We start from the raw sequence: 26,640 nt of genomic DNA on the forward strand, positions 1-26,640 counted from the left end.
TGTGTGAGGTATAGCGTTATCATGATGATAAACTACACCCCTTCTGTTCATTAATTCCGGCCGCTTTTTGTCAATTTCTTGCTTTAATCTCATCAGTTGTTCGCAGTAGAGTTCAGAATCGATGGTCCTTCCTGGTTGTGACAGCTCATAATGAATAATGCCCTTCTAATCTCACACACACAGCATCCTTGTACGAGTTAACCCGGGCTTCGCCACAGTCTGTGAAGCCTGACCGGCCTTTGATCACGATCTTTTTCGCACGTTCTTGTCGCACGTGATCCACTATTCATCACCAGTTATCAGCTTCTTTCAAAATGGTTCGGTTTCATTACGTCGTAATAAAGAATCACAAATGAGTACACGGTTCATTAGGTTTCTTTCAGTGAGCTCGTGAGGTACCCAAATATCGAGCTTTTTTGTATACGCGAGACCAGAGCGCCGTGCATCTTTGACATCAAAATTTCCGGATTGAAGACGTTTAAACCAGATTTGTACTACTCTCACAGAAACTGCACTATTTAGTCTATTTAGTGTTTCTTTAGGTTTAATTGTATAATAACTGTGGTTTATTAACTATTTAATATCTGTGAAAGTGCACAAATGTGGGAAAATCAAACAAAGCCACTGGACGTTACTTCTCGGGATCCTCCAAAAAGTCCACTGAAAAAATCTCAGTAAATGACCACCATTTTACTGAGATTATATTTCATCCCATATTATCTTATCTCATCTCAAAGTAATAATTTTCATTTCATTTCGCTCCATATTCTAATTTTTCACAAAAATAAAAATATAAATTAAAATAAGACATGACTTAAAAGTCTTAGTTACCAGGTCATAAAATCCCTAAAAAAAACATCTTTGACAGTTGACAACAAAGGCTCAAGTAATCTGTAAACTGACAGTGACAAACGTCAAACAATAGGTACCTATATAGGTAGGTATCACAATTTCGCAAACACAAATGCTAATTTCAATTTTCAAAAAGTCAAGTGAAGACATATATACTGAATTAAACTGCGCGTAATCCCGAATAAAATGGCTTCTAGTTATTTCACTGAAAGCGAGGCTCCGAGAGATTTTAGAGTTTCTTCAACAGAGAGTGACGGGCAATACACAAAATGCCACCTGTGCTATACAGTAAAGAGGAACTTTTACTGCACGGACTGTATAAAAGAAGGAAATTTTGTACATAGTTCAATGCCTTATTCGGACAGGTAGGCATATGCGTGATTAATATCAATTAAATGCTAAATATATTTAAAAGTGTATATTTGTAAACAACTTGTTTGTTTGTGTGTGTAAGGTTTTTGTTTTCTCATCCCACCAATATGTCATTTGCAGCTGCAGAGTAATTATGGTTTAGGTATAGTTTGTGAATGTAATAGCTTTTTTTTTGCATACGAGGAAAAGATTATTTTAATTATCTCCTCTGAAAATTTAATCATTCATTTTATAATAAAAAATAAGCCCTTATAAGGAGCCCTTCTTTAAAAACATATAGACTTATGGAACTGACTACAAAAACAAAAATTTCAGATATTCAGAAAAACTCTCAAAACTACTGAGATTAAAAATGAATCGCAAACACATACTAGATCGCTGTGAGAGGCTCCTAGCCCCGAAGCTAAAAAAGGACTCCCTCCTGACAGAAGCAAAACAATGTAGAGACAAAATTGACCTACTGAAATTAGCAATAAATCAAAGACGCAGCAATGTAGATGAAAAGAAAAAAGAGTTAAGTGAGCTAAAAACTTACAATACAGAATTGCGTTTACGGCTTCCAAGATATCAGAAAAGGGTAGCAAGTCTGGGTACCCATTCAGAGAAACAGAAATTGGAATTGCAGCATAAAATTAATCTGTACAATGAACAGGCTGACTCGTTGGCTGCACTACGCAGGTCTTGGATACGCCAACTGACCACTTATATATTTCCCGTGTATATGAGTTATGATACAAGGTATGTATGAATGAACAAAATTTATTAGAAATAATGGATGCACAATAGAACTCAGTCTTTCCAACATAATCATTTTTATCCTCCTGAACTCTTACTGATGACATCTTTAAATAGTTCATCTAGTTAATTGTCCTAAAGGCTATTTCGACAATAAAAATCCTGGAATTGTTGGAACTTTGTAGTAAAGATACTAACACACTAAGAGTAAAATTAAATGTAATGTTTAGAACATTGAAATGCTAGGTGAATCTTTCTGCTACCTAGCTCTTACTTTAACAGGTGGTGGATGAACTTTAATGTGAAACGATAGTCTGCACTCAATCAAAACTTTTTGCCATCAAAGGCAGATTGCTGACGGACATTAGAAATTCAATAAATAAGCTCTTGTTTTGAACCATTTGTATAAATATATTTTTAGTGACAGCATAGAAGACATGGAGTTTATAGGAGAAGACCTCCAAGAACCAGTGGGAAGAGCTCAACTACACATTGTTGCTCCAAGTATCAGCACTGATGGAGATTACTCGGATATAACCTTAGGTAAAATTTTATCTAAATACTAAATAGATAATATTATATAGTGTCAATCTCAGGCCTATGGAACCCAAGAAGGCTTAATGCCAATGAAATTATCAACAAAACCAAATTAAAACAGTATCATTTTCTTTGTCTAAAATATCCCGATGTCTCTCTGCTTCATTGACTACGCCAAGGCTTTTGACTGCATCAACTGGAAGAAAATGTTCGACGTGATGCAAGAGATGGGAATACCGGACCACCTCGTCTCTCTTGTTCAGACTATATATGGATGGAATTACGAGAGTCAGAATGAACAATGAGTTTTCCCATCCATTTAAGCCCGAACGTGGAGTCAGACAGGGGTGTATTCTCTCCCCACAACTCTTCAACCTCATCGGTGAACACATTATGAGGCCCGTTCTGGAGAACTGGGAGGGGGGTATTCGTGTAGGAGGTCACCGAATTAATAATCTTCGTTTCGCTGATGATACCACTATAATCGGTACCTCGGAGCGAGAGCTGCATGAGCTTCTGAGGAGAGTGGAAGTCGTTAGCAAAGATTACGGACTTCGCATCAACCGATCCAAAACGAAATTGATGTTTGTCGATAGAGCTGGCACAATGACAGTGACAGATGTCAAAATCAGCCGTGAAGCGATTGGAGAAGATTTTGAGAAATCGCAGCATAAGCAAAAAAACTAAGATAAAGCTCATGAGAACCCTTATCTTCTCCATATTCTTGTACGCTTCTGAGACGTGGACCCTCAAGGGCCGTACCCGATCGAGAATTGACGCATTTGAAATGTGTTGGCGCAAAATGTTGGGCGTATCATGGACGGAGCGCCGAACAAATGTGTCAATTCTCGAGGAGCTAAACGTCAAGACCCGTCTATCTACAATCTGTATGCAGCGTCTCCTCAAGTACTTCGGACACGTGGCCCGACAAAATCCTGAGAACTTGGAAAAATTAATAGTTGTAGGTCACGTGGAAGGAAAGAGAAGTCGAGGAAGATTGGCAACCAGGTGGACGGACATTATCAAGGAGGCCACAAACACCAGCATCCCGGGCGCCATTAAGCAGGCCGAATGCAGGCAGCATTGGAGGAAGCTGGTGCAAAAACTGGACCAAGGTGGTCACGACCCTCAGTAATGAGGAAACGACAGAGAAGAAGAAAATATAAATATGTCAATAGATTTGTGACAAATAAAACTTGTGGTGTACAGGTGTACAATTGTATAATATGCTTAATGATAAGAAGTTGAATTTTACTAACTGATTTAATCTCGTTTTACGAAGTGATTGATTGTAAAATATAAAAACCCTAACTGTTAAATGTTAAACATTATGGTCTTGAGGGTTGAACTTAACTTTGTGAAAACAGATTGTTTTACAACTATTCTTTATGCACATGTGCAATTTTAAGTGAACACCCTATGTGTATTACTTGCTAAGGTGTTCCGTCATACAACAAACAATGACATTGGTGACAAGTCAGGAGTAACTGAAATTTAAATTTAATTTAAATTCCTTGGGCCCGCGGTCTGCTCTCAACACCTGCAGATCGTTGAGTCTCACATACCCCGCGCGCCCCCTAGGCGCGGGGACCTCGTAGGAGGTTCGGCCCTCGGCCCGGAAAAAAAAAAAAAAAAAAAAGGAGTAACTGAAAATGTCATTGTATGTACTGACTTAGGTGGCGTTTACTCATGTTCAATTTTATAAGTACAAATTAAATTTATATATTTTATTTATAGGGCCATTAAACAAGGAGGGCTCTACAACAGGAGTACCGGACGCGGCGGACAGCACCGCGGCGGCGCTGGGGCTGGCAGCACAGTTACTGTGCATGTTGGCCTGGATGTTACACATTCGCTTACCACATTCTTTATCATTGTCGTGAGTACATTCTTTAATAAATTAATTTCCATTGTGGTTTTTTTAAACCCCAATCTACGTTGTTAATCGTTGTATCCCGTTGTTAAGCTGCTGCTCACTTTAAAATGTCTGGCTTACATCGGCTTACATCTGGTACACTGAAGTTCCACAGACAGAGAACCCACTGATTTTCAAATCTCGTCTTCTCAATGAGTGGTGATCCCAATCCCAAGATTAAATGAAGTACTGGTCTTGCTAGGGCAAATATTAGGCTGAGCTCCGTGAGCTCGCCTTCCAACTAAAGCTAGAACCAATATTGGTTAGTCCCTTGAGGCCACTAGCAGATTGATAGAAAAATATCACAACGACTATCTTATCCTTCAAAACGGAATGCCTCGCGATAGGATGGTGTTAGTGAAATCATTTAAGTTATTTTATTTAAGTAAATATTATATGTGATTATAAAAAAATGTCCACTGATAGGAACTAGGTCATCGGAGGAGCATTGTTGCACTGTTATTAATAATATAATTAAATTAATTGAATTAAATTAACCATGTACAATAATGACGATTTCCTGTGTTTTCTGTTGACATTGAATTTGACTGTCTCGTTGGGCGACGTCCCAGGGAGTACATGACGTCACGCGTGGAGTCGGCGGAGGCGTGCGTGAGCGCGCGGCGCGTGTGTGCGTGCGCGGGGGCGGTGTGTGCGGGAGCGGGGGTGCGCGCGGGGGCGGGGCAGGGGGGCGCGCTGCACTCGCTGCACGCTCTGCACGCACTGGCGCTCGCCGCCGCCGTGGACGACCCGCTGCTGGCCAGGTAATGGAGCCGTAACGAACTAACAACTAACTAGACTGCTTGCGTGCCGCGCCCGGCGTAGGGTCGCTGATAATTATTATGATTTTCATAAGGCATATCTATGATAGTATCTTTCTGTTCGGGGCTTATTGAAATTTCTCCCTTAAGAATCGAATTCATTCAAAGTTCCCCAATACTAAAATTAATTATTAACTAGACGCATATTAAAAATAACGGGTAAAAGCGTTAGCGCCTTCTAAACGGAACTTTTTAAAATTACGTAACTTTTCGTATCGTTGTACCTGATAATAGCTGGCAGTCAAACAGTTTGTAGACTTCTGTAATTAAAGTTACCTTATTAGTAAATGGATGAACCATTGCTTTTAGTTATCTTATTTTAGTTCTTACGCACTTCCGTCGCAGCACCGGTGAGCGCTCCGCGTGATGCCGATGTCAGGGAAATCAAATTTCCTCGCGATGTTCTCGTGTAGGAAGTCGTCGTGGCCTAACGGATAAGACGTCCGGTGCATTCGTGTTGAGCGATGCACCGGTGTTCGAATTCCGCAGGCGGGTACCAATTTTTCTAATGAAATACGTACTCAACAAATGTTCACGATTGATTTCCACGGTGAAGGAATAACATCGTGTAATAAAAATGAAACCCGCAAAATTATAATTTGCGTAATTACTGGTGGTAGGACCTCTTGTGAGTTCGCACGGGTAGGTACCACCGCCCTGCCTATTTCTGCCGTGAAGCAGTAATGCGTTTCGGTTTGAAGGGTGGGGCAGCCGTTGTAACTATAATTGAGACCTTAGAACTAATATCTCAAGGTGGGTGGCGCATTTACGTTGTAGATGTCTATGGGCTCCAGTAACCACTTAACACCAGGTGGGCTGTGAGATCGTCCACTCATGTAAGCAATAAAAAAAAATATAAAAAAAATAGTATAACTAATATATCACCCCTTCGTGCATTGTATAATCAATGGCTATTGTACTTAGAGTAAACTCTTGACACGAACCTTCATACAAGATGTAGGAAGACTTCTAGTCTGGTGCTTGTCCGCGTGCTAACTTAAACGGAAACAAAATTAATTTCCTACGCGCTTGTTGTCTCTTTAGTGAGTTCGCATGTCGTCACCTCCTATCCACTTAGGAACCCTACACGCTTACCTGTATTTTTATGTCTAATGTTTTGGCTTATTTTATTTTTTATTACTTAGATGGGTGGAAGAGCTTACGGCTCACCTGGGGTTAAGTGGTTACCGGAACCTATAGACATCTTCAACGTAAATACCGCCAACCACCTTGAGACATGAGTCGTAAGGTTTCAGTTTTAACAGTACAACGGCTGCCCCGCCCTTCAAACCGAAACGCATTACTGCTTCACGGCAGAAATAGGCAGGTCGGTGGTACCTACCTGTGCGGACTCACAAGATGTCCCACCACCAGTAATTACGCAATTATAATTTTTCGGGTTTGATTTCTATTTAACGGGGTCATTCCTTCAAAGTGGAACTCAATCGTGAACATTTGTTAAGTAAATATTTCATTGGAAAAATTGGTACCTGCCGGCGGGATTCGTACACAAGTGCATCACCACATATTAATGCACCGGGCGATTTAACCTTTAGGCCACGACGACTTAAAAAGTAGGTAAATCACGTAGATAAATAATAGTGAACCGTTCCAGGCTGGACACGGAGGAGGCGTTTGCGAGCGCCGGAGCGTGCGCGTGCGCGGGCGCCAGTGCGGGCAGCGAGCGCGACGACGCCGAGCCCGAGCACCTGCACTGGCCCGACAACATGGCGGTGAGTGCCCCCAGCCCCGCCGCCGCTCGCCCGAGCGCGCAGCGCGGCCACTGTACCGCCCCGCGCGTGTTGCAGGCGCCGGCGCCGCGCGCGGGCCCGACGGCGCTCGTCACGTCGGCGGCCGCCTCGCTCGCCTCCATGTGGCGCGGCTGGACGAACTGACGCGCCGGCACATCACGAGCACAACGCCGGACTACTTTACACCAAATAGTTTTATAATGAGACATCGCGTGCAAAGTTTGGAAATATTAGCAACAAACAATTCCTATTTTTCGATAGTGATATTCAAATAAGAAGTCATTTGTAAAAAAATATATATTTTTGTCTGGATCGGCCATTCTAATGTTGCGTAATCCAAGTACTTGGAAATTTAAAAACGAGCGAACATTGCGCATTATGTTTTAATTTTTTTAAATGATGTACAATTTCAATTATGCACTAAAGTACATAAATAGATTATATTACTTTCATCGAACTGTTTTCAAACGATTTTATTACCAATAAAATTTATATTCAATTACAACTTTAACTGTGATTTAGTTTCGTTTCATAGTTTAGTATCGATATTCCTAGGTTAATTAATACTCATAAACGAACACATGTTGCTTGCGCACGACTGTACTTGACAGTACGGTCAAGTGGACAAGTGTCGGTCGCTACACGAGCGCGCGACGTGATCGCCGCCCCGCCCCGCCACGCTCCGCCACGCCAGGCTGCTGCGCCTTACGGTCGTGCTGTTGCTGCTTCATGTGTTACTGAGCTTTACAATCCTGTTAGACGGAGGCCTCCAAAAGTGTTATTTCTTCTCTATTTTGTATTACGAGCATTGACAGTCCTATTGAGTTCTTATAGTCAGATGTACCCGCCCACTGGCCCCGAGGTCTGCGACAACAGTGTGGGCGGGCCCGGCGGGTATTCATATGTTACAAATTTATTTTGACAATGGGGCAAGACAATTTTTCTTTTTCCCATTTAAAAGCTTAAGACATTTAAAGGTTTGCATTTCAGTACCTATAAAAATAATGATAACTATTATTTATTATATTTTTTATATTTTGCATTAGCAGATATTGCAGGTATATAGTCCAATAATGCTTATAGCGCTGACTAAAACTAAAAGGTTTCATTCTAACTAATTGGCTCGGCGCGTCTTCACTGGGGACTCTCCGATGTATGACCGTGCGACCACGAGGCCCACTCAACGCGTATATAACAAACCATTTCCCTTCACTGTTCTTGCTAAAAGGTTTCCGAAGTAATATTGTTCCCGCGATAAATTCAATATATGTATATAGAGCAGACTAGGGGGCGCGGTTGTGCGGCACTGGACCGCAAATATAATTATCACAATAATTACTCAAGGCTTTCTTAAGTACTGTATTTAGTTTTGCATGTAAACTGTTGTATTAGTGTGTATATTTCTTTGATTTTGTGACATACATTTTTATAGCAAAAGTTGTTTTATTTATTATAATCTCCCCTCTACATTATCCCACGCGCTACCTCCGTAAGCCGCGACCCAACATCACTGTGCGTAACGATCGACCCGACAGTAGGAAGCCTCGACACAAGCACACAGTTCACGAGTCAACAATATCAACAACCGTCTAATCTAACACAATTCTTGCAATAAATAGAAATGACATGTAGTTTGTAGATAGTGTCCTGTCTAATACAGCGGGGCTTTCAACGATGAGCTCGCAGTCTAGACTTGCGGGTAGTCAATAAATAAATAAACAATTTACAAAAAATAGTATTTAATTTTATAAACAACTAAGCATATAACAAAAGGTTCAATACAAGACTAGCAAATAATTTATTACTAAAATAAATATAAGTACCATTAAAAAACAAGATTTGTTGGTAACTAATAATCCCTAAAAACCCGTAAAATAGATCACCAATCAACTGAGAAACACTAATTAGTTCATCACAGTTCACTCTAATCATCAATACAGTTTACATTAAGGAATCAAAGTAACTCCCCAGACTTCTTCATTATTATTTTGAAGTCTATTGAAAGTAACACTATCTTTTATCGTAGAAATAACGATATAGATCGTATCGAATAAACGCAAATAACCCTTTGTAACATTGTTTATAGTTAAACATTTCACTAAACTGTCATAGCACATCGTCACAAACATTCTGCGCAATAAATGTTAATTTTGGTCGTGAGCTTAGAAATAATTGTATGCGACAACAACTTGTAATTAAGCTTGAGCAGCGATTGTCACATTCGCGATGGAAGGTGGGGCGGTGCGTCAGGCGTCGGGCGTGCGGGCCCAGCGGCGCCGCCGGGCCGCCAGCGCCGCGCCCACCGCGCGCACGCGACCCGCCAGCGCCGCGCCATCCTGCCGCCGACCACACACGTCACATTACAGCGCCTTGCCGTTAATTAGGTACATACAGCATTCCACAAAACTTTTCAGGCCAAGATTAGTCCGTAAATTCATTTTGTTACAGTTATTTTATTTATTTATTTATTGTTAACATAGAAGTAGAAACACAATCACAATTTGATTGAACTAGGTGATAAAACCTGTATATCAAGCAGCAGTGCTCCTCGTACAAAGAATACAACAGCTTTACTGCAGATACACAAAAATAGAAAATTAATAGACAAGAATTAAAGTGAAATTCATGGATTGCATAAAAGTGACAATATGTGAGCTTAGAAATATTACAATTAACAAAAAATAATGAAATGAATGTAGTAATGTACCTTCTGTGTGTAATGAGTCTGAGCATGAGTGAGTGTAAGATTAAGTTAAAAGTTATTAAGAGTGTAAGGTTAAGTTAAGATAAAAGCTATTTAACAAAACTTCAGTGTCCTCATAGTTGAAATTAAGCAACCAATTAAATATAGAAGTTCTGCATTTCTTACTGTTTAGAGTACTTTAGAGGATATATATTAAGGTGTTTATTAATTTCATTATAAAGAGTAGGACCTATATCCAACTGGAGGGGGCGGATTTTTTTAGTGTCGCTCTTTCTAAGAGTGGAACGGCATTATAAATATAATACAGTTAAAACTTCGACCCCATATTCCAAAGCGGATGGCAACATTTACGTTGAGGTGTCACTGGACACCACCAACTCCGTAACTCCAGGTGTGCTCTGAGCACTTTCACCTGTGCATGTAACAAATAAATAAAATTACCAATAGGTCATGTTCCCGGTGCGCAGAGCGGGTGTCGGTGGCGGCGTGGCGTCGCGCCGGGCACTGCGCCGCCTGTGTGCGAGGACCGGTCTTGTTATAGCTTACTGATACACATTATGGTAGTAGTAATTGTAGTAGACGGAAACCATAAAAATCATGTGAAATAGACAGCAACAAATCTTACATTTCAGTTTATTGTAAAGCATCGAGTCTACCTCATGAATCAAGTTCTAAACGAGCCTAGAAACATGAGCAGAGAAATATCTTACCTCATCACAAGTGTGTTTTCTAAGCATCCTCTTTGGCGGAACCGGGGCTGACGAACAGCTTGCCATCTCACTTCCACTCGTACTGGCCCAATGCATTCGTCTCTTTTCGTCGTTCGAAGAATAACAACTCGCAGAACCAAGTGCAGTCTCTGTTATTCTATGACTTGCACATTTTGAGCAGCTCGCTTCGCTTTCTCCGCCTCTTCGTGTTCCTTTCTCTTTCGTTTTTAATCTTTCTTTTAAAGTTGATATTATAGTCTGTTGCGTTTTAATTGTATTTTCTTGTTCTCTAGAAATTAAAAACATCACCTTCGAATAGAATACGACACGCAATATCCCACGCACACCTCAATACTTCTTAAACACACATGCGTCGTGCGGTGCCAGCACACGCGCCCTTCCTCTATTGAAACTTAACCGGCCACGACTCGGTACTCGCCTTGTGATGAATATGGACTTCGAAAACCACTCAACCCCGAGAGGAGTTGCATGAGCTACCCGAGTTGAGGAATGAACCAAACTTCATCTAATTATGTTGTAGAATGAAGAACGTTCACGATATAGGAGTAATATCGCATTAAAAGTTAATGACTAAAACATGAATTTTCCTAATCTTTGATGATTCATGTTGTGGGCTGTCATGGCTAGGTACCAGCCTCTTGGCGTGTTTCCAGCACAAAACAACGTATGTATATAGTGCACTGTTCCAAAATTCGTTTCTTAGGTTTAAAATTTATATGTAATGGGGCATAAGGGAACCGCTCCCGAATATGCCGAGGGTGAAATAGTCGGGCAGTAGGGCGACTTGGGCGACCAGAGCCGAGACAGTCGTATGTTCGCGGGCGCTGTGTTGTCGCGACGTCACGTCGCATCGCGCGCCGCCACGTCCCCGAAGATTGGAGTAGATGAGGTTGTCGATAATTGCGTATCGTAATTTATATATTGCGTGGTCACCCACTGTTAAATTTCTTAACGTATAATTTCTGCGAAAACATCTATTTGTTCCTAAACAAAGGCAGAAAATATAGCGAGCGCGGTCGGGGCGCGACACTCACGCGTGCAGCGCGGCGGCGCGGGCGAGCCAGCCCCGCAGCGCGGCGGCCGCGCGCCCCGCCCCCGCGCTCGCCGCCTGCAGCTCCGCCTCCAGCACGCAGGCCTCCCGCGCGCGCGCCCTGCGGACCCACACCCGCATTACACACTGTGTTCCAAACTACGATCCATTTTGAACGCCAACATTGGGATCGTAACAAACTTGAAATTTTTAAAACTTTGTAATTCATTTAATAAGTAAAAAAAACATTGTTTTAAAATCAGACTAAATTCATCAGTTAGGGCGTCTAATAACGTAAAAGTTCAGTAAACAAAACGAGTGCAACATTATTCCGTATTTAGGAAACTATTTCCTACCTACGTCATTCATAGCATAAAATTGACAAAAAAACATTGACTGCATTTTGACGTACATATATAAAATTTACTACTGCTTTCGAATTATAACACACTGAGTAAGTTAAATTCTGAGGTACGGTGGACAAGGAACAGTAAGGGATTTAGTAGGTATCGGTGTCGGTGAGACAACAGCCTGCGGGGTGTGCAGTCGTGTACTCGGAGACGTGAATAAACTGAATTCACAAATTTTTTTATTAGGCAGATTTAGGCAGACGAGCCTACGACCCACCTGATGATGAATGGTTACCATCACCCATGGACATCAGCAATGCCAGTGGCAAAATCAAGCCGCTGCCTATCGTTTAATACTCTCAAATTTATAATAATAATAGGTAATGGTATGGTAATACCCTTATATTCTTACAAACCTAATACAATCTTGAACAATGTACAATATTTATTGCGATTAAATTACCTAATTGAAAGAAATACCTAAAAATATCATCGACATGTAGTATGTGTGTCTCCGCGCGGCGCAGCTCGTCCCGCAGCGCGCGGTGACGGCTCGCGGTGTCCGCCAGCTCGCTGCGACACTGCGACACTTGCTTCATTAAACTCGACACTTCGATGCGCAGGTTCATGTTCTGGGAGTCAAATACACAGATAATAAGTCGCGATACCTTTGGAATATCTATATCTATGGAGACTTGGTTCTATGTGTCCATTATGCCGAGTAGTCTGAGAATAATGCCTTTAAAGGGGCTGTTTGATGAATTAATTAGGTATATAAAAACGTTAATCAGTTTATAGTTAAACCTAAAGGTTGGTTAGAGGTGTCTGATGTCAGTAAACGATAAACTGCTATTCTCCTGAAATCTGGGGGTAGGACCTCTTGTGAGTCCGCACGGGTAGGTACCACCAACCTGCCTATTTCTGCCGTGAAACAGTAATGCGTTTCGGTTTGAAGAGTGGGGCAGCCGTTGTAACTATACTGAGACCTTAGAACTTACATCTCAAGGTGGGTGGCGCATTTACGTTGTAGATGTCTATGGGCTCGAGTAACCACTTAAGACCAGGTAGGCTGTAAGATCGTCCACCAATAGAAGAAAAGAAAACAAAAATCATAACCTCAACGTCATCAAATTTGTTGTTCAGAACATCAAAGCATGATAAAGCATGACGTGTCTGAGCGTGCTCACAACACGACCCACCACCAGTTTGCCTTACCTCCTTAGCGACACTATCGGTCTTCTGGAGTTGCTCCCTCAGCCCCTCAGCGGTCTGCTCATAGCAGTCACGCTGCTGACTCACTCGGCGCAACTCTTCCGTCTTGTCTTCTAACATAACTGAGTATAAAGGAAATCAAACTTCATTAACCAATCACAAAATTGAGATGTTGTTGTTGTTGCTGTAGTCATAGGGTACTCCGCTGGTAAATAAGGCCCTGACAAGTTGTCCTCAATTGACCCTGTCCTGCGCTTACTCCTTGACATCACTCCAGATCATGTCAGGTTAATTTGCTCAATGCCTCGAACAAATTCCGAGTTTGGTTAATGTATGTATATACCGCTACACGCAATGTAATACGATATACCATCACCACTGCCGCGGGATGTGCGCCCCCGCTCGCGGCCCGTGCCTCTACCGTTCATTTTATTATACATAGGGATTCCACGAAGGACTTACTAAAATTTCACTTGATTTTTTTTTTTTTGGTTGGGATGATGACTAGTCTCGAAGGCGCCAGGACAGGCGGAATTAGCTATCAGCTGTTGGAGCGCCTCCATTGGACCTCGTAACTAAAGGCAGCTGCTTCGTGAATGCACTCCGGAATTACAAAACTCAACGGGTACACAGTGTTAGTACTTAGCTTGGTTTATGAAATCTGCTTGCTGCTTTTTTTTATTGCCCTTGTAGGCAGACCAGCATACGGCACACCTGATGGTGAGTAGTTACCGTTGCCGTAGCCAAGCCGCAGCCGAATGATACGTGGCAAAAAAGACCTCTGGAAACGCACTGTGGATGATCGCAGTGGCTCCAGGTAGTATGGATGAACTCTACTCCGGTGGCGGGCGGTGCGATAGTAAAAACGAGATGGTGGAATCATCTCAAAGAATTCCTCAGAGCGCTGCTTCTGTTGCAGCCAGCGGTATGTACGTTATTTGGTTTGGTGCTGCGGTTTTGGTGGTTTGGTTTGGTGGGGTGCGTTACGGACGAGTTCGTGTTACCTTGGAGCTGATGCAGCTGCACCGACATGGAGTCGCAGGCCGCGCTCTGGTCCCGAGACGTCGCGCCCATCGCCGACACTTGTGACTTCATCACGTTTAACTACAAACATAGTGGAAAGACGTGTGCAAATTTGCGAGTCCGCGCGGGTAGGTACCACCATCCTGCCTATTTCAGTAATGCGTTTCGGTTTGAAGGGTGGGGCAGCCGTTGTACTGTTAAAAGTGAAAACTTAGAACTCACATCTCAAGGTGGGTGACGGCATTTACGTTGCAGATGTCTATGAGCTCCGGTACCCACTTAAAACCAGGTAGGCCGTGAGCTCTATGTGACAAATAAAAATAAAATGAATTAATCGTGATATTAATCAGCTATCAATTGGCCTCGACTATCTCAAGCCGTTGAGGTACCGTACGCTATCTCAGACACCCTGTAGTAAGATAATACTAATGGGAACTCTATTATAAGTTTAGAATTTAAATTGTATGTGTAAAAAAAGTTATTGGTAATACATACCTCGTCCTCCTTCAGGCTTATAAGTTGTTTCAATTCCTTCCTAGATTGTTTTTCTTCTTCCAAGGCGACCTCCAGGTCACTGAGCCGTCTACGGAGCTGCCTAACTTCCTCCTGCATATAAAAACGTTAACGTCAGCCGCTAGTTTCGTTTTATGGACGGACACCGACAGCACGCGATTTGGACATTCTCACTCTGCATGTTCGAAACTGAAACTTAACTTTGCGGTTGAAACAATTTATCTCTCAATTATTTTCTATATAACTATCAATGTTGCACATGCAAATAAAAACTTATGAGGGTGATAAACGATGGCTACATCTTTTGATTGCCTTGACCAGGAAGATTGTAATGACCTCTTTCCGCAGTAGAACTTAGTGTTAGGTACTAACTTCATTATAATATTTCTAGCTATGCCTGAAAAAAGCACGTTACACAAGTTAGTCATTAGACAGGCAAACATAACAACAACCAAGTTTTTATCTTTTCTTTTTAAGTACCAAAACTCTAAAAGTGTAAATGGCTAATTTATTGAATTGATAACTCACCTGTGTATTTTTATTGACCTCATTCAGTCTTGCATTCTCATCTTGCAGTCCGCATATGCAATCGCCCTGAAAGTATTAAACAGCCAATTTTCATTCCGCGACAATGAATATGTATTCTAGATTACCCATCAACAAGATAAACAGATAATTTGATAAACCCAGTAGTTTTAGTCCGCAGTGGAGAAGCTCTCAGTGTAGACGTTAAGACTCCATTTAAACTGCCGCAGTTGCTGGACTCTCTTAGAACAGCCGGCCCGTGGGGTCGAGCAGTCCGTGAGTGGTGACGTCACACCGTCGACCGATGACCCAGTGTCCCGATTGTGGGAGTCCACTGGATATGGATAGCGCGAAACAAGTCACCCGCGGTCTTTAGATAAAATAGGCTCTTGACCAGTGGTGGACCCTAGTCTACTAGGGACAGTCGGGGCAAGTGCCCAGGGCGGCAAAATTAGTTAAGTTAATTTTTTTTTAGTCTTATCAAAATTGCTCAATATAATTAATTAATTCTATTAATTAATAATTTTCTTTCTAATTCATAATTCAAGAAATTCAATTATTTGTGAATTATAACTTTAGCACTTTTGGTAAAAATTGATAATCAAAATGATTTAATCAATTAATTTCCTTGAAATTTTAAATAATAATCGTATTTTCTATTTTCTGTAATTAAAGAAATTTAATTAGATTTTTTTTATGCAATATAATTATGAGTCACCCTTAGTGCAAATTTTATAATTGTTACAAAAAAAAACAAATATTTATTTATGTTTTTGGAATACATATATGACATACGATAAAGTTTCCGCTATAAATTAGTTATTTTAATTTTGAAAAAATAATAATATGTAAACTATAAGTTTAGGTAAAATTCCAGTATTGGGGCGGATTTGTTCCGATGCCCAGAAGCGGCATTAAGTTTAAATCCGGCTCTGCTCTTGACATAAGGTAAGTTATTAAGCTTACATCTTGCGTATGTTTATTAAACTAAAACCCACTGACTTCAGGTTTTTTAACATATTATCTTAAAGATATTTTGGTCTCTTCCAACCCCAGAGAGAGATTGAGCAACTTTTCTGACCGACAAGTCTTGCCGGTGGACACTAATATATAGGATCACCATCGTCATAGGTCACCGGACCTCTCGATTGGCAAACACTAATTACAGACTATAAATACTACACTTAAACGTAAAATAAAAACAATGCCATAGGAAATTATAATTGTAATGAAACATATTTAACAAATCACATAAGCATAAAAATGCCGGAAACACATGCTATTAACAATAAAACAGTAAGTTTCTGAAAATATTAGTAAGCTTTTTGTGGGTTTATTATATTATGTTTAAGACCGTAAAGGTATTTTTAAGCGGTAAATTGATTGTAACATATTTGGTCAATGCGAAGGCTGTTACGGGTCCTATCGGATCTTCTCAGCTGTGCTCAAGCTGTGAGGCCGCTGGTGCTAGGACAACTGTTAGCAAGCGCTACAAATACCTCCGTGCTATCAACAAATCCTCCATCCCAAAAAAGGCTTTTTTTTATTGCTTAGATGGGTGGACGAGCTCCAGGTGGACATCTACAACTTAAATGCGGCAACCACCTTGAGATATAGTTCTAAGGTCTCAAGTATGGTTACAACGGTTGCCCCACCCTTCAAACCGAAACGCATTACTGCTTCACGGCAGAAATAGGTAGGGTGGTAGTACCTACCCGTGCGGACTCACAAGAGGTCCTACTACCAGTAATTACGCAAATAATAATTTTGCGGGTTTGATTTTTATTACACGATGTTATTCCTTCACCTTGGAAGTCAATCGTGAACATTTGTTGAGTACGTATTTCATTAGAATTTCATTAGCTGACGTTGACTAATGCTAACCTCCAAGCTAAATACCCATGTCCCTGTACTGAGGTGCATGCAACGAACGATAATTCGACAACACAAGCGCAGACAAGCACGCGAGAGCGAGGACGTACTGTGAGCATGTCCCTCAGCTTGAGGAGGTGGTCCATGATGTCCTGCAGGTCCTCGCCGACGCCCGAGGCCACGGACGCGTCACTGCGCTCCCACATGCCCTGGACACGCCGCCATAGCATCGCAGATAAAACATTATTAATACACACATGCCACTTTATAAGTTTATTGTAACAATTAGTAACTTTATTTTGTTTAATACTGTATCAAATGATATGAATGTAAATGTTTTTTAAAATGTGTTCTAAAATACAAATCAATAAGAAAAACTGTGAGAACAGATCGATATTGATTTAATATTGACGATATTAAAATGGTTTTATATTTTGAACTGATAAAGTGCACACTTGGAGGCATAGCATGTTTTGTGTCTCAACAAAAAATGTGGCGTTTTTAACAAAAATTATAAACATTCATTTCTACAACTATACGCATTGTTATAATTTCCTTAACATAAGGTTGTTTTGTGTTATCAACGAATAGTTTTGTGATTAACAATACCGAATCGTTGTTGGAGCCGTGCAGGAAGTTAGATATCTCCAGCTTCAGGGCTTCCACTTCCAGCGCAATGTCCTGTGAAACAACACCATATTATCATTAGTTAGGGAAGTGCTCTCGTATGCTTGTCATCTTCAACATTATGTTGATCCTCCGGAGACTACTGCCTGATATATGTGAGTGGTTTGCTGCCATAGAGTAAGATTATCATGCTCACAGACAAGTTCGTGTGGCGGGGGCCGTCGGAGGCTTTCCAAACGCATATACAAATTTGAGGTCAACAAAACATCATTTATTTATTTATAAACAAAAAATAATACCTGACACTTATCCAAGGACCACTGCTGTGTTTTCACAACGGTCTGCAGTTTGTCGATCTGATTACTTTTGTCTCTTTCTATCATTCTTATATCTAAAATCGACTTTCTCAACATTTCAATCAAATTTTCCTGTTTTGCTGTCTGCAATATTCAAACAAAACATTGAACTTTTATATCAAATAAAATCGAAGTCGATAAAAATCTCACTTAATGTACAAATCTATCAAAAAAGTGCTAAATTGCCAAACGAGCCGCTTCGAACTGAACGTGTCCAGTTTCCGTTCCGGGTTGCATGAGGTGCTAGTGCGGCACGGATGGTGCATACAGCCATACACCCAAACATTCTCTAACTTGTCATTACGATAAACTCGGTGCGAAACTTCACCTCACTAGAGCCACTGGTCGCGCGAAATCAATTAGTTGCATTAGAGTTTGACAAATTAGATAGATATATAGAGATAGAGATATCAATAGAGATAGATAAAATAATTAAGATGTGAAGCACGCACTCACCTCATAGAAACACTCCCGATACAGTTCCTCTATGACGCTCAAATTATCTTGCAATGTTTGGACGACATTTTTCTGATTTACCAATTCCTATAAAAATTATCACATCCATTCCTGATAACATTGTGAATTCAAATTTTTTCACTTGTTAAAAATATATTATTTGTAGTATATAATAGCATTTAGCAATTATTATTTTTTTAAGTTTCTCCAAACAATTCAATAAACAATGGGTAAGGAACCAATTTCAGAAACGTAAAAACGCCTACAAATTTCCTACTTCAATACATTTAAAAACCCAATAAAATACAAATATAATATTTCACCGACAATTTTTGCATTAAACGTGTTGTAATTTTAATAAGTGCGGAGTTAATATACGACCTCATGTGAGGCAGCTGCCTCCATATTATTTGGTTGCAGGTTCACGGAATATACGAACTTGCCAAACAACAAAATGAACAACAAAATGATCTCTTGTCATTAGAATACTTTCATCTACTATACGTATTTACTTACATATCGTTGCGGTCAGTTGGTGTACAATAATCATTAAAATAATTGTAGACAGTCCTTACCAGTTGAGTTTGAGCGTCGATCGAAATTCCGATCTTCTCTATTTTGTTATCTTCGATCGTTTTGCGAAGGCTTTGAATCTAAAACAAACATTTAATACGCTTTGAAGATATTGGTAAAATCAGATCTGTGAGCACACTTTCCGTAGAAAATTTCAAGGTCTTGTGAAATCGATAACAATGCAGTAATTATTATTTTTTGCACTTGTATTACTTATATTTTACTGGTATGACCACATCTCGAGATCTAAATTGCTATAGTAGAATTATTTTGTCCGAGCAGTTTGGGTCATAAAACATAGCCCGGCTAGGGCGGTGAGCATGTTGCGCGGACGCAATGTCATTATCGATAAAAACAAATGAGTCATCGAAGGCAGGTACACGGCGGCGGAGTGATATACGAAGGGTGGTGAGACATTGTTATCACTGACCCCCAAAATGACAAAACTAAATACACTATCGATAACGCTTATCGACAGCAATAGTGCGCATCACTATGCTCGTCCATAAGGCTCGTGAGTGGAAGAGAGAGCGAAATACTCGCTGCACCGCTCCAATTTTTTATGACCCAAACTCCAAACTGCACGGACAAAATAATTCTACTATAGTAAAGCAACCTGCTGGGTCATTTTATAATGTTTAACTTCTTCTTCATGCAACAAAGCAGACAAGGACGCGTCTTCTACTTGCGACAAAGCATGCGACACGCACGCACCACGCGCCTGTAGCAATACTGTAATAACTTACCTCCATGTCTTTCCTGTCAACTTCCCTCCTCATATCTGCCAGTTTCGTTGTGAGCACCGTGATCCTGGCCTCGGCCACGGCGAGACTCTCGCTTTGTATCCTCATCGTTTCTTCTTTATTCTCAAGCTACAATAAAAACATTTCCGACGTCCGTCTGGTGTTTAACGTCCGTCTGGTGTAGTGGTAAGTGACATGGTCACTACACTACGGGGTCGCGGGTTCGAATCCCGCCAAGGGAAGATATTTGTATGATAAATATAAATGTCTTTTCCAGGGTTATGGATGTATATTAAATTTATGTATGTGTATAATAAAAATCTTACATTTATTTCCGTTATCTGGTACCTGTAACACAAGTTCTTTACGAACTTATCACGGGACCAGTTAACGTGGCGTGATTGTTAGTAAAATATTTATATATTTATTTTTTAAACTGCTACTTGTGGTACACAATTTAGTTAAAGGCGAGCAATTGACCTTTGTTTGTCAATAGACGCTGCAAGCACGACTTTTAAACTCTTCCAACGCTTTTGATATTCAGGGAAATGTATAGCTTTAATGTAGAGATAAAGAAACACATGTTGGCAGAGACGCCTTCATATATTGAAGTCGTCGTGGCCTAAGCGATAAGACGTTCGGTGCATTCGTATTGAGCGATGTACCGATGTCCGAATCCCAGGCGGGTACCAATTTTTCTAATGAAATACGTACTCAACAAATGTTCACGACTGACTTCCACGGTGAAGGAATAACATCGTGTAATAAAAATGAAACCCGCAAAATTATAATTTGCGTACCTAATTACTGATGGTAGGACCTCTTGTGATTCCGCGCGGGTAGGTACCACCACCCTGCCTATTTCTGCCGTGAAGCAGTAATGCGTTTCGGTTTGAAGGGCAGGGTAGCCTTTGTAACTTTACTTGAAACCTTAGAATTTATATCTCAAGATGGGTGACGCATTTACGTCGTAAATGTCTATGGGCTCCAGTAACCATTTAATACCAGGTGGGCTGTGAGCTCGTTTTTTTTAAAAAAATTTTAATGCCCTTATAGGCAGACGAGCATACGGCCCACCTGATGGTGAGTGGTTACCGTCGCCCATGGACTTCAGCAATGCCAGGGGCAGAGCCAAGCCGCTGCCTACCGCTTAATACTCTCCACAAGCCTCGTTTGAAGAAGGACATGTCATAGCGCTCGGGAAACACCGTGGAAGGGAGCTCATTCCATAGCCAGATGGTACGTGGCAAAAAAGATCTCTGGAAACGCACTGTGGATAACCGCAGTGGCTCCAGGTAGTATGGATGAACTCTATTCCGGTGGCGGGCGGTGCGATGGTAAAAACGAGATGCCGGTATCATCTCAAACAATTCCTCAGAGCACTCCCCATGGAACATACGGTACAGAATACAGAAGGAACCGAAGTCCCTCCGCAGACCCAGAGGTTCCAAACGATCCGTGAGAATGGGATTATCGACAATCCGAACGGCCCTCCTCTGTATGGAGTCAAATGGAAGAAGCTGGTATTTGGGAGCCCCGGCCCAGAGATGGGAGCAGTACTCCACGCGAGGCCGGACTTGTGCTTTATAAAGCAAAAGTCTTTGTCCAGGCGTGAAGTACCGCTTCGCTCTGTTGAGGACTCCCAGCATTTTGGACGCCAACTTGGCTTTGCCTTCCAAATGACTCCGAAACTGGACATCGCTCGAAATGTCGACCCCAAGTATCTCAATACTCTCGGAAGGTTGCAGGGATACTCCTTGGAATTGCGGCGCCATGACAAAGGGGTCCTTCTTCGTCCACCCATACAAGCAATAAAATAAAAAATTATGCATACGAGGCTAATTAATTTACTTCGTGCTTATTTATCAGCGTAAAATAACGCTCAGGAACGGTGCACTAGTTAAAAATGTAACTAATGACGGACCAGTCGAAGGTCGAAGATGTTCATTAGAATAAAACTCACAACTTGTGTAGACAGTAGCTGATGGCGCTCAGCTCGTCCACTTCCTCCACATGAACTGCTATCCGCTGCACTCTCCTGTACAGCGAAATCATTATTATGGAAGTGTGGTACCTAAATACTATACTGAGTAATATATGGTAACTACACTCAGACCTTAGGAACTTATATCTCAAGGTGGGTGGCGCATTTACGTTGTAGATGTCTATGGGCTCCAGTAACCACTTAGCACCAGGTGGGCTGTGAGCTCGTCCACCAATATAAGCAATAAAATTTTTCCGAAAACGCAAAAGCGCCAACGGTTCCCATGACGGTCAGTGGTCATCGTGACACAAATATACATAATGATATTTTGGGAGGCTTGATGACAAAGGGAAGATCTTCCACCGAGCGGGTGATATTGCTCGGTAGACCGACGGTCCGAATGTTGTTGTTCGGAACTTGTATATATGCGCTTTATCTTGAAAATGTCGTAAGCGAGATTCAGGCATCTGTCAATTATCTTGCGTTGTATGATGGCTACCCGCCACATCACTCCCCTCCGAGACTGGAGGTCGTGTCATTTTTTGTTAGCGTTGTCCGTGCTGAGATTAGCTTGCAAGGGCCAGTGCTGCTCGAAGCCTGCGGTGAGTCGAGGCTGAGCTTGAATGCTGCGTGCGTGTCGCCAGTGCTGCTCGAAGTTTGCAATGAGTCGAAACTGAGCTGAATGCTGCGTGATTGTCGCCAGTGCTGCTCGAAGTCTGCGGTGAGTCGAGACTGAGCTTGAATGTTGCGTGCGTGTCGTGCGTAGTCCATGTGATGCAGAGCTGCCACGCCGGAGATGTGTGACCCCAAGCGTTGATGATCCGGTCGTGGGCTGCGATGAACTGTAGCGGCGTTATGAGGCAGTGAAGTTGCGTGCCGTAGGACCAGGAAGCGCGGTGAGTCGGCTGCGATGGTCCTGTTGAGGCTGCGATGCTGGCTTGCTGTGGGACGACTGTCAATGACGTGCTTTTATCTGCGAGAATGCGGGGATTGTGGTAGCCGAAGTTCTTGATGCGCTGATGATGAATCAGAAAGTTGCGTGTTCACATCTCGTCGCAGGTCACCAGTTTTGGGAGTCTTAACGACGAAAGGAAAGATCTTCCACCGAGCGGGTGATATTTGCTCGGTAGACCGACGGTCCGAATGTTGTTGTTCGGAACTTGTATATATGCGCTTTATCTTGAAAATGTCGTAAGCGAGATTCAGGCATCTGTCAATTATCTTGCGTTGTATGATGGCTACCCGCCACAATATATTATGGATCCTCACGCTGTGGAGAGTTCAATCGACGTTAACAACATTCACTCAGTGAATTGTAATTTATAATAACAATTATGTATTGATAAAAACAAATACTTGTTATGATAGCACATCAGTGACAGAAAAGACTGTGAGTTTTGTTGCATCGCGAAAGGCAGACAACCAATTTAATCTTTTTTTCTCTCAACATTTTATGAAAACGCTGAACCTGTGTGCCTAAATATTTATTTATTTGAAGCCTTCAACGCAATTTTCAGCTATTTCAAGACGTCTAATTATTTCTAAAATTAGCGCACGTGTCAAGGATCGATGAAAATACAGCAATTTTATTACTATGACCTAATATCACTAGAAATACCAGGGTAAAAATATTAGTCTTATCTTTAGTTCGTGTTACTATTAAAACAGTTTTTTTCTAAACATAGTCCATATTTTAATTTGAAATATTAGTTAGGTGTAGAAGAATGTACTGATACAATAATGTTTTGTAAATTCTGAGTGTTATGTGCATGCATTTGGAAGATAGCAAGCCGAAACCGAAATGGTAGACAATTCATAATGATCTAAAAACTGTTAAGTATGCTTAAATAGCGGATTTTGATAAATTAATTTATACAGATTACACCGCATAGTATGTCGCGTTCATTTTTTAACGTTTTCTAGTAATGTATCGCTTACAAAATATTTAGTAGATAAATTATGAATATCCTACCTATCAAACCCCACCTAGCAAAACAATAAAAAAAACCGAACTCACTTTAGTAAAATCACTTGTATCAGAATCCGTACACATCATTAATCCATTGAACATCATTTTTAAGAGTAAAAAACAACAAACAAACGTTTATAAAACCGATCTGAAATTGACGCAAACTTCAAGACACACGCTCAACACAATATCAATGTTTTCATAATTTCATTGGGCTCTTTGTCGCACGTGCTCATTCGCCCGTAGTGCGCGCTGCATTCACCGCGGCAGGTCGCTGGTTGCACGCGCCTAAATTTAGGAAAAGAGATTTCTGAGGAAGAGCATTGCCCCACTCGACTATTCTTTATAGTTCCGTAGCTATACGGAGTGGTTTATTTCAGTTACTACACTGTTTGTACACCTCTTTCATTCATTGAGAGCGCTACTTGAATTAAATACGCTTTGAAGATAACTTATTTCGATGAGGCTATTTAGATATATTTAAATATCGGTTTCCTTTAAAGCTGCAGCGATATCTATCCTCGGATAGAAGAAACCTGAAGCGCTACAGACATATTTAAGAAATCTTGTAGTTAAGTTTCGAAGAAAATCATTTGAACTGTCAGCTTGACGCACCGTACAGCTAAACTACAAGAGGTTATTAGACATACCATATTTTGTCCAGGCTACTAATAGGTAAATAAGCAGATTTGGTCGAACTACCATGTAATTGCCTAAAAGTCGATGGATTTGTATTCATTCGCAGAAAAATTATATTATGGTGGTGGTTGGCTGATTACTTTATTTTTAGGCTATCTCAAAATTTAGAGTTAAACTACAGAATCCGTATTAAACACATTGATTCTCGAACAAATATGTGAATCAATAGCGTTACTGACTGAGAGAGACTGATTTTAAATATCGCCAATTATACCCATCGGACTTGCGTTGCGTACGACAAACTCGATTTATCAATATGCAGATTTCAAAAGAACCACCTGTATAGAAGTATCATTAGCGACAAAAGTGTTAAATAAATTAGAAGAAACGACTTCTAAGGTTTCCGGCGAGACGTCCGCCGGATTGCGACAGCGGCTGAAACTCTATTCATACGTAAATATAACGATGTATCTTTATAAAATGACATAAAAAATGGTAGACTGCTTCTCACATACTTGTCTATGGCATTTTAGACCACCACATCACGACGGCTGATATTCCACACAACCACCAGTTGAAAATCACAACTTCTGGGAAATAGCCACTGCCAGATAAAAGTAAACAACGACAGAAAATACACAAACAGACCAGACAACCATTGTAACAGTTTGGCAAATAATCTTCTAACTATACGAGATAATTTAACACTGCTGAAAATATGTCAAAAATTTAACTCAAATCACCTAATAGGCTTAACTTAACGTGATGTTTGTAAATTTGATGGCAGATTTCAGATAATGAACTTACGAAGCTACCAAAAATATAATTGAATCTAATTTTAATCTATTTAGAACCATATGTACACAGACAAACGCATCAATTGACCTTACCTGCAAACACTCATGGAATCCGTGTTGAGTATACAGTACAATAGGATATAGAGTATTGTTGGTAGATAATTAAATTAATGTAAGCTATAAAATTATAAAGAACTTGCAGCGCTCAACCTCAGAGGAACCTCTGGTTCGAGGGTACTAATCATCTAATTGTGTAGATGCACCACGGCGCATAACCTTTGAGGTAATGCTAGAGGTGACTGCAGTCAGATCGGAGCAAATTCCATAATATCTAGAGATATATAAAGACCACTTGGGCCCTTCCCTGTGCAGTTTCCGAGATCATCATGGCCCTTTGACCTATGATGGCATCATGGGCCGTATTGTAAGTTTCGTTATTCAAACAAAATTTTCAATGAGTTTTTAGGGAAAAACATCAGCTAGAATAGACCTCTGGCATTGGCAATGTCCATGGTCGTTGGTGATCATCACCGATAAGAGCGGTCTTAAGCTCTTCAATCTTTGAGGACAGTAAAAATACAATCAAAACTAACCTGAAAACTTTTAACATGATGTGCGCATCGTCTGAAAAACAGAAAGTTTATTTTAAAACATAGATGGAATCGTAAAACGTGTTTGGGTTATGTTCGCCGCGCGACGATTATATGTCACGAGGTCTTTAACCCAACGAAATAATAATAATAACTGGGAACAAATCACGCACGCTCATCCGGCCCCAATTCAGGATTCCCTGTGTTATGGGTACCAAGGGACTGACATACATTTTTATATACATTCAAATATTTACACATAGATAATAAACACCCAGACAAAGAGCAAATAAACTTGTTCATCACACAATGTTTGCTCAATATGGGAATCGACTGCTGCACCACCGGCTCAGTCACGAAAATATGGAACCATTTGAAAATTTTTCGATTAAGCTATAGTGATCGATCCGATAATCTATTCATCCCTGTTTGACAAATTGTTTACCTCACACTAACTAGAGCGGTTGAAGACAGTGAACGATTTATCAAGTCTCCGAGGACTTATAATGTTTGCGGAACGTTTTTTTCTTCGATGCGTAGACGATCACGGCCTACCTGGTGTTAAGTAGTTACCGGAGCCCATAGAGATCGACAACGTAAATGCCGCCACCCACCTTGAGACATGACTTCTAAGGTCTCCGTTTTTACAGTATAACGGCTGCCCCGTCCTTCAGACTGTAACGGCAGAAATAGGCAGGGTGGTGGTGATGGTAGGTACCCATGCTCACGAGAGGTCCTACCACCAGTAATTACGCAAATTTAAATTTAACGTGTTTGATTTTTATTACACGATGTTATTCCATCACCGTGGAAGTCAATTGTGAATTTGTGAACATTTGTTAAGTACGTATTTCATTGGAAAAATTGGTACCTGCCTGCGGGATTCGAACACCGGTGCATCGCTACCTACATATGAATGCACCGGACGTTTTATCCTTTAGGCCAACGACATTCCGGCGCGCA

At 41.0% G+C, this 26,640-nt stretch overlaps 2 protein-coding genes across 3 annotated transcripts in view; one reads left to right on the forward strand and one right to left on the reverse strand.

Annotated features, from left to right (window-relative positions):
• Nucleotides 1–897: 897 nt before the first annotated feature.
• On the forward strand, nucleotides 898–8,420 carry LOC101743230 (beclin 1-associated autophagy-related key regulator). Its single transcript, XM_038021819.2, has 7 exons — nucleotides 898–1,217; nucleotides 1,540–1,962; nucleotides 2,381–2,502; nucleotides 4,234–4,375; nucleotides 4,984–5,175; nucleotides 6,848–6,965; nucleotides 7,041–8,420. Exons 1-7 carry the CDS (start codon nucleotides 1,039–1,041, stop codon nucleotides 7,125–7,127), a joined length of 1,263 nt encoding a protein of 420 aa, XP_037877747.1. The 5' UTR covers nucleotides 898–1,038; the 3' UTR covers nucleotides 7,128–8,420.
• A 285-nt stretch (nucleotides 8,421–8,705) lies between these two features.
• Nucleotides 8,706–26,640, reverse strand: part of LOC101744903 (polyamine-modulated factor 1-binding protein 1) — a 28,763-nt gene continuing 10,828 nt past the window's right edge. The window contains exons 8-24 of one of the 2 annotated variants that reach the window (XM_021349887.3): nucleotides 25,681–25,711; nucleotides 21,662–21,736; nucleotides 19,702–19,827; nucleotides 18,958–19,035; nucleotides 18,383–18,469; nucleotides 17,870–18,010; nucleotides 17,553–17,624; nucleotides 17,054–17,152; nucleotides 15,075–15,140; nucleotides 14,529–14,639; nucleotides 14,015–14,114; nucleotides 13,014–13,132; nucleotides 12,279–12,430; nucleotides 11,453–11,569; nucleotides 10,398–10,686; nucleotides 10,129–10,200; nucleotides 8,706–9,319 (exon numbers count right to left, since the gene is read on the reverse strand). In XM_021349887.3, the coding sequence (XP_021205562.1) occupies nucleotides 9,230–9,319; nucleotides 10,129–10,200; nucleotides 10,398–10,686; nucleotides 11,453–11,569; nucleotides 12,279–12,430; nucleotides 13,014–13,132; nucleotides 14,015–14,114; nucleotides 14,529–14,639; nucleotides 15,075–15,140; nucleotides 17,054–17,152; nucleotides 17,553–17,624; nucleotides 17,870–18,010; nucleotides 18,383–18,469; nucleotides 18,958–19,035; nucleotides 19,702–19,827; nucleotides 21,662–21,736; nucleotides 25,681–25,711 (1,825 nt within the window). In that variant the 3' untranslated portion in view covers nucleotides 8,706–9,229. The remainder of the gene's footprint in view (nucleotides 9,320–10,128; nucleotides 10,201–10,397; nucleotides 10,687–11,452; nucleotides 11,570–12,278; nucleotides 12,431–13,013; nucleotides 13,133–14,014; nucleotides 14,115–14,528; nucleotides 14,640–15,074; nucleotides 15,141–17,053; nucleotides 17,153–17,552; nucleotides 17,625–17,869; nucleotides 18,011–18,382; nucleotides 18,470–18,957; nucleotides 19,036–19,701; nucleotides 19,828–21,661; nucleotides 21,737–25,680; nucleotides 25,712–26,640) is intronic. The other variant, XM_021349888.3, reaches the window with a different exon arrangement.

This window comes from Bombyx mori, chromosome 4 (genome assembly GCF_030269925.1).
Source record: "Bombyx mori chromosome 4, ASM3026992v2".
In the NCBI taxonomy this organism is placed as follows: domain Eukaryota; kingdom Metazoa; phylum Arthropoda; class Insecta; order Lepidoptera; family Bombycidae; genus Bombyx; species Bombyx mori.

Excerpts from the sequence above, each read along its gene's own strand:
- LOC101743230 (XM_038021819.2), top strand. The coding sequence starts at position 1,039 with ATGGCTTCTAGTTATTTCACTGAAAGCGAGGCTCCGAGAGATTTTAGA. Across the intron at positions 1,218-1,539 it reads TCAATGCCTTATTCGGACAG|ATATTCAGAAAAACTCTCAA; the intron begins GTAGGCATATGC and ends CAAAAATTTCAG. Across the intron at positions 4,376-4,983 it reads CCACATTCTTTATCATTGTC|GGAGTACATGACGTCACGCG; the intron begins GTGAGTACATTC and ends GCGACGTCCCAG.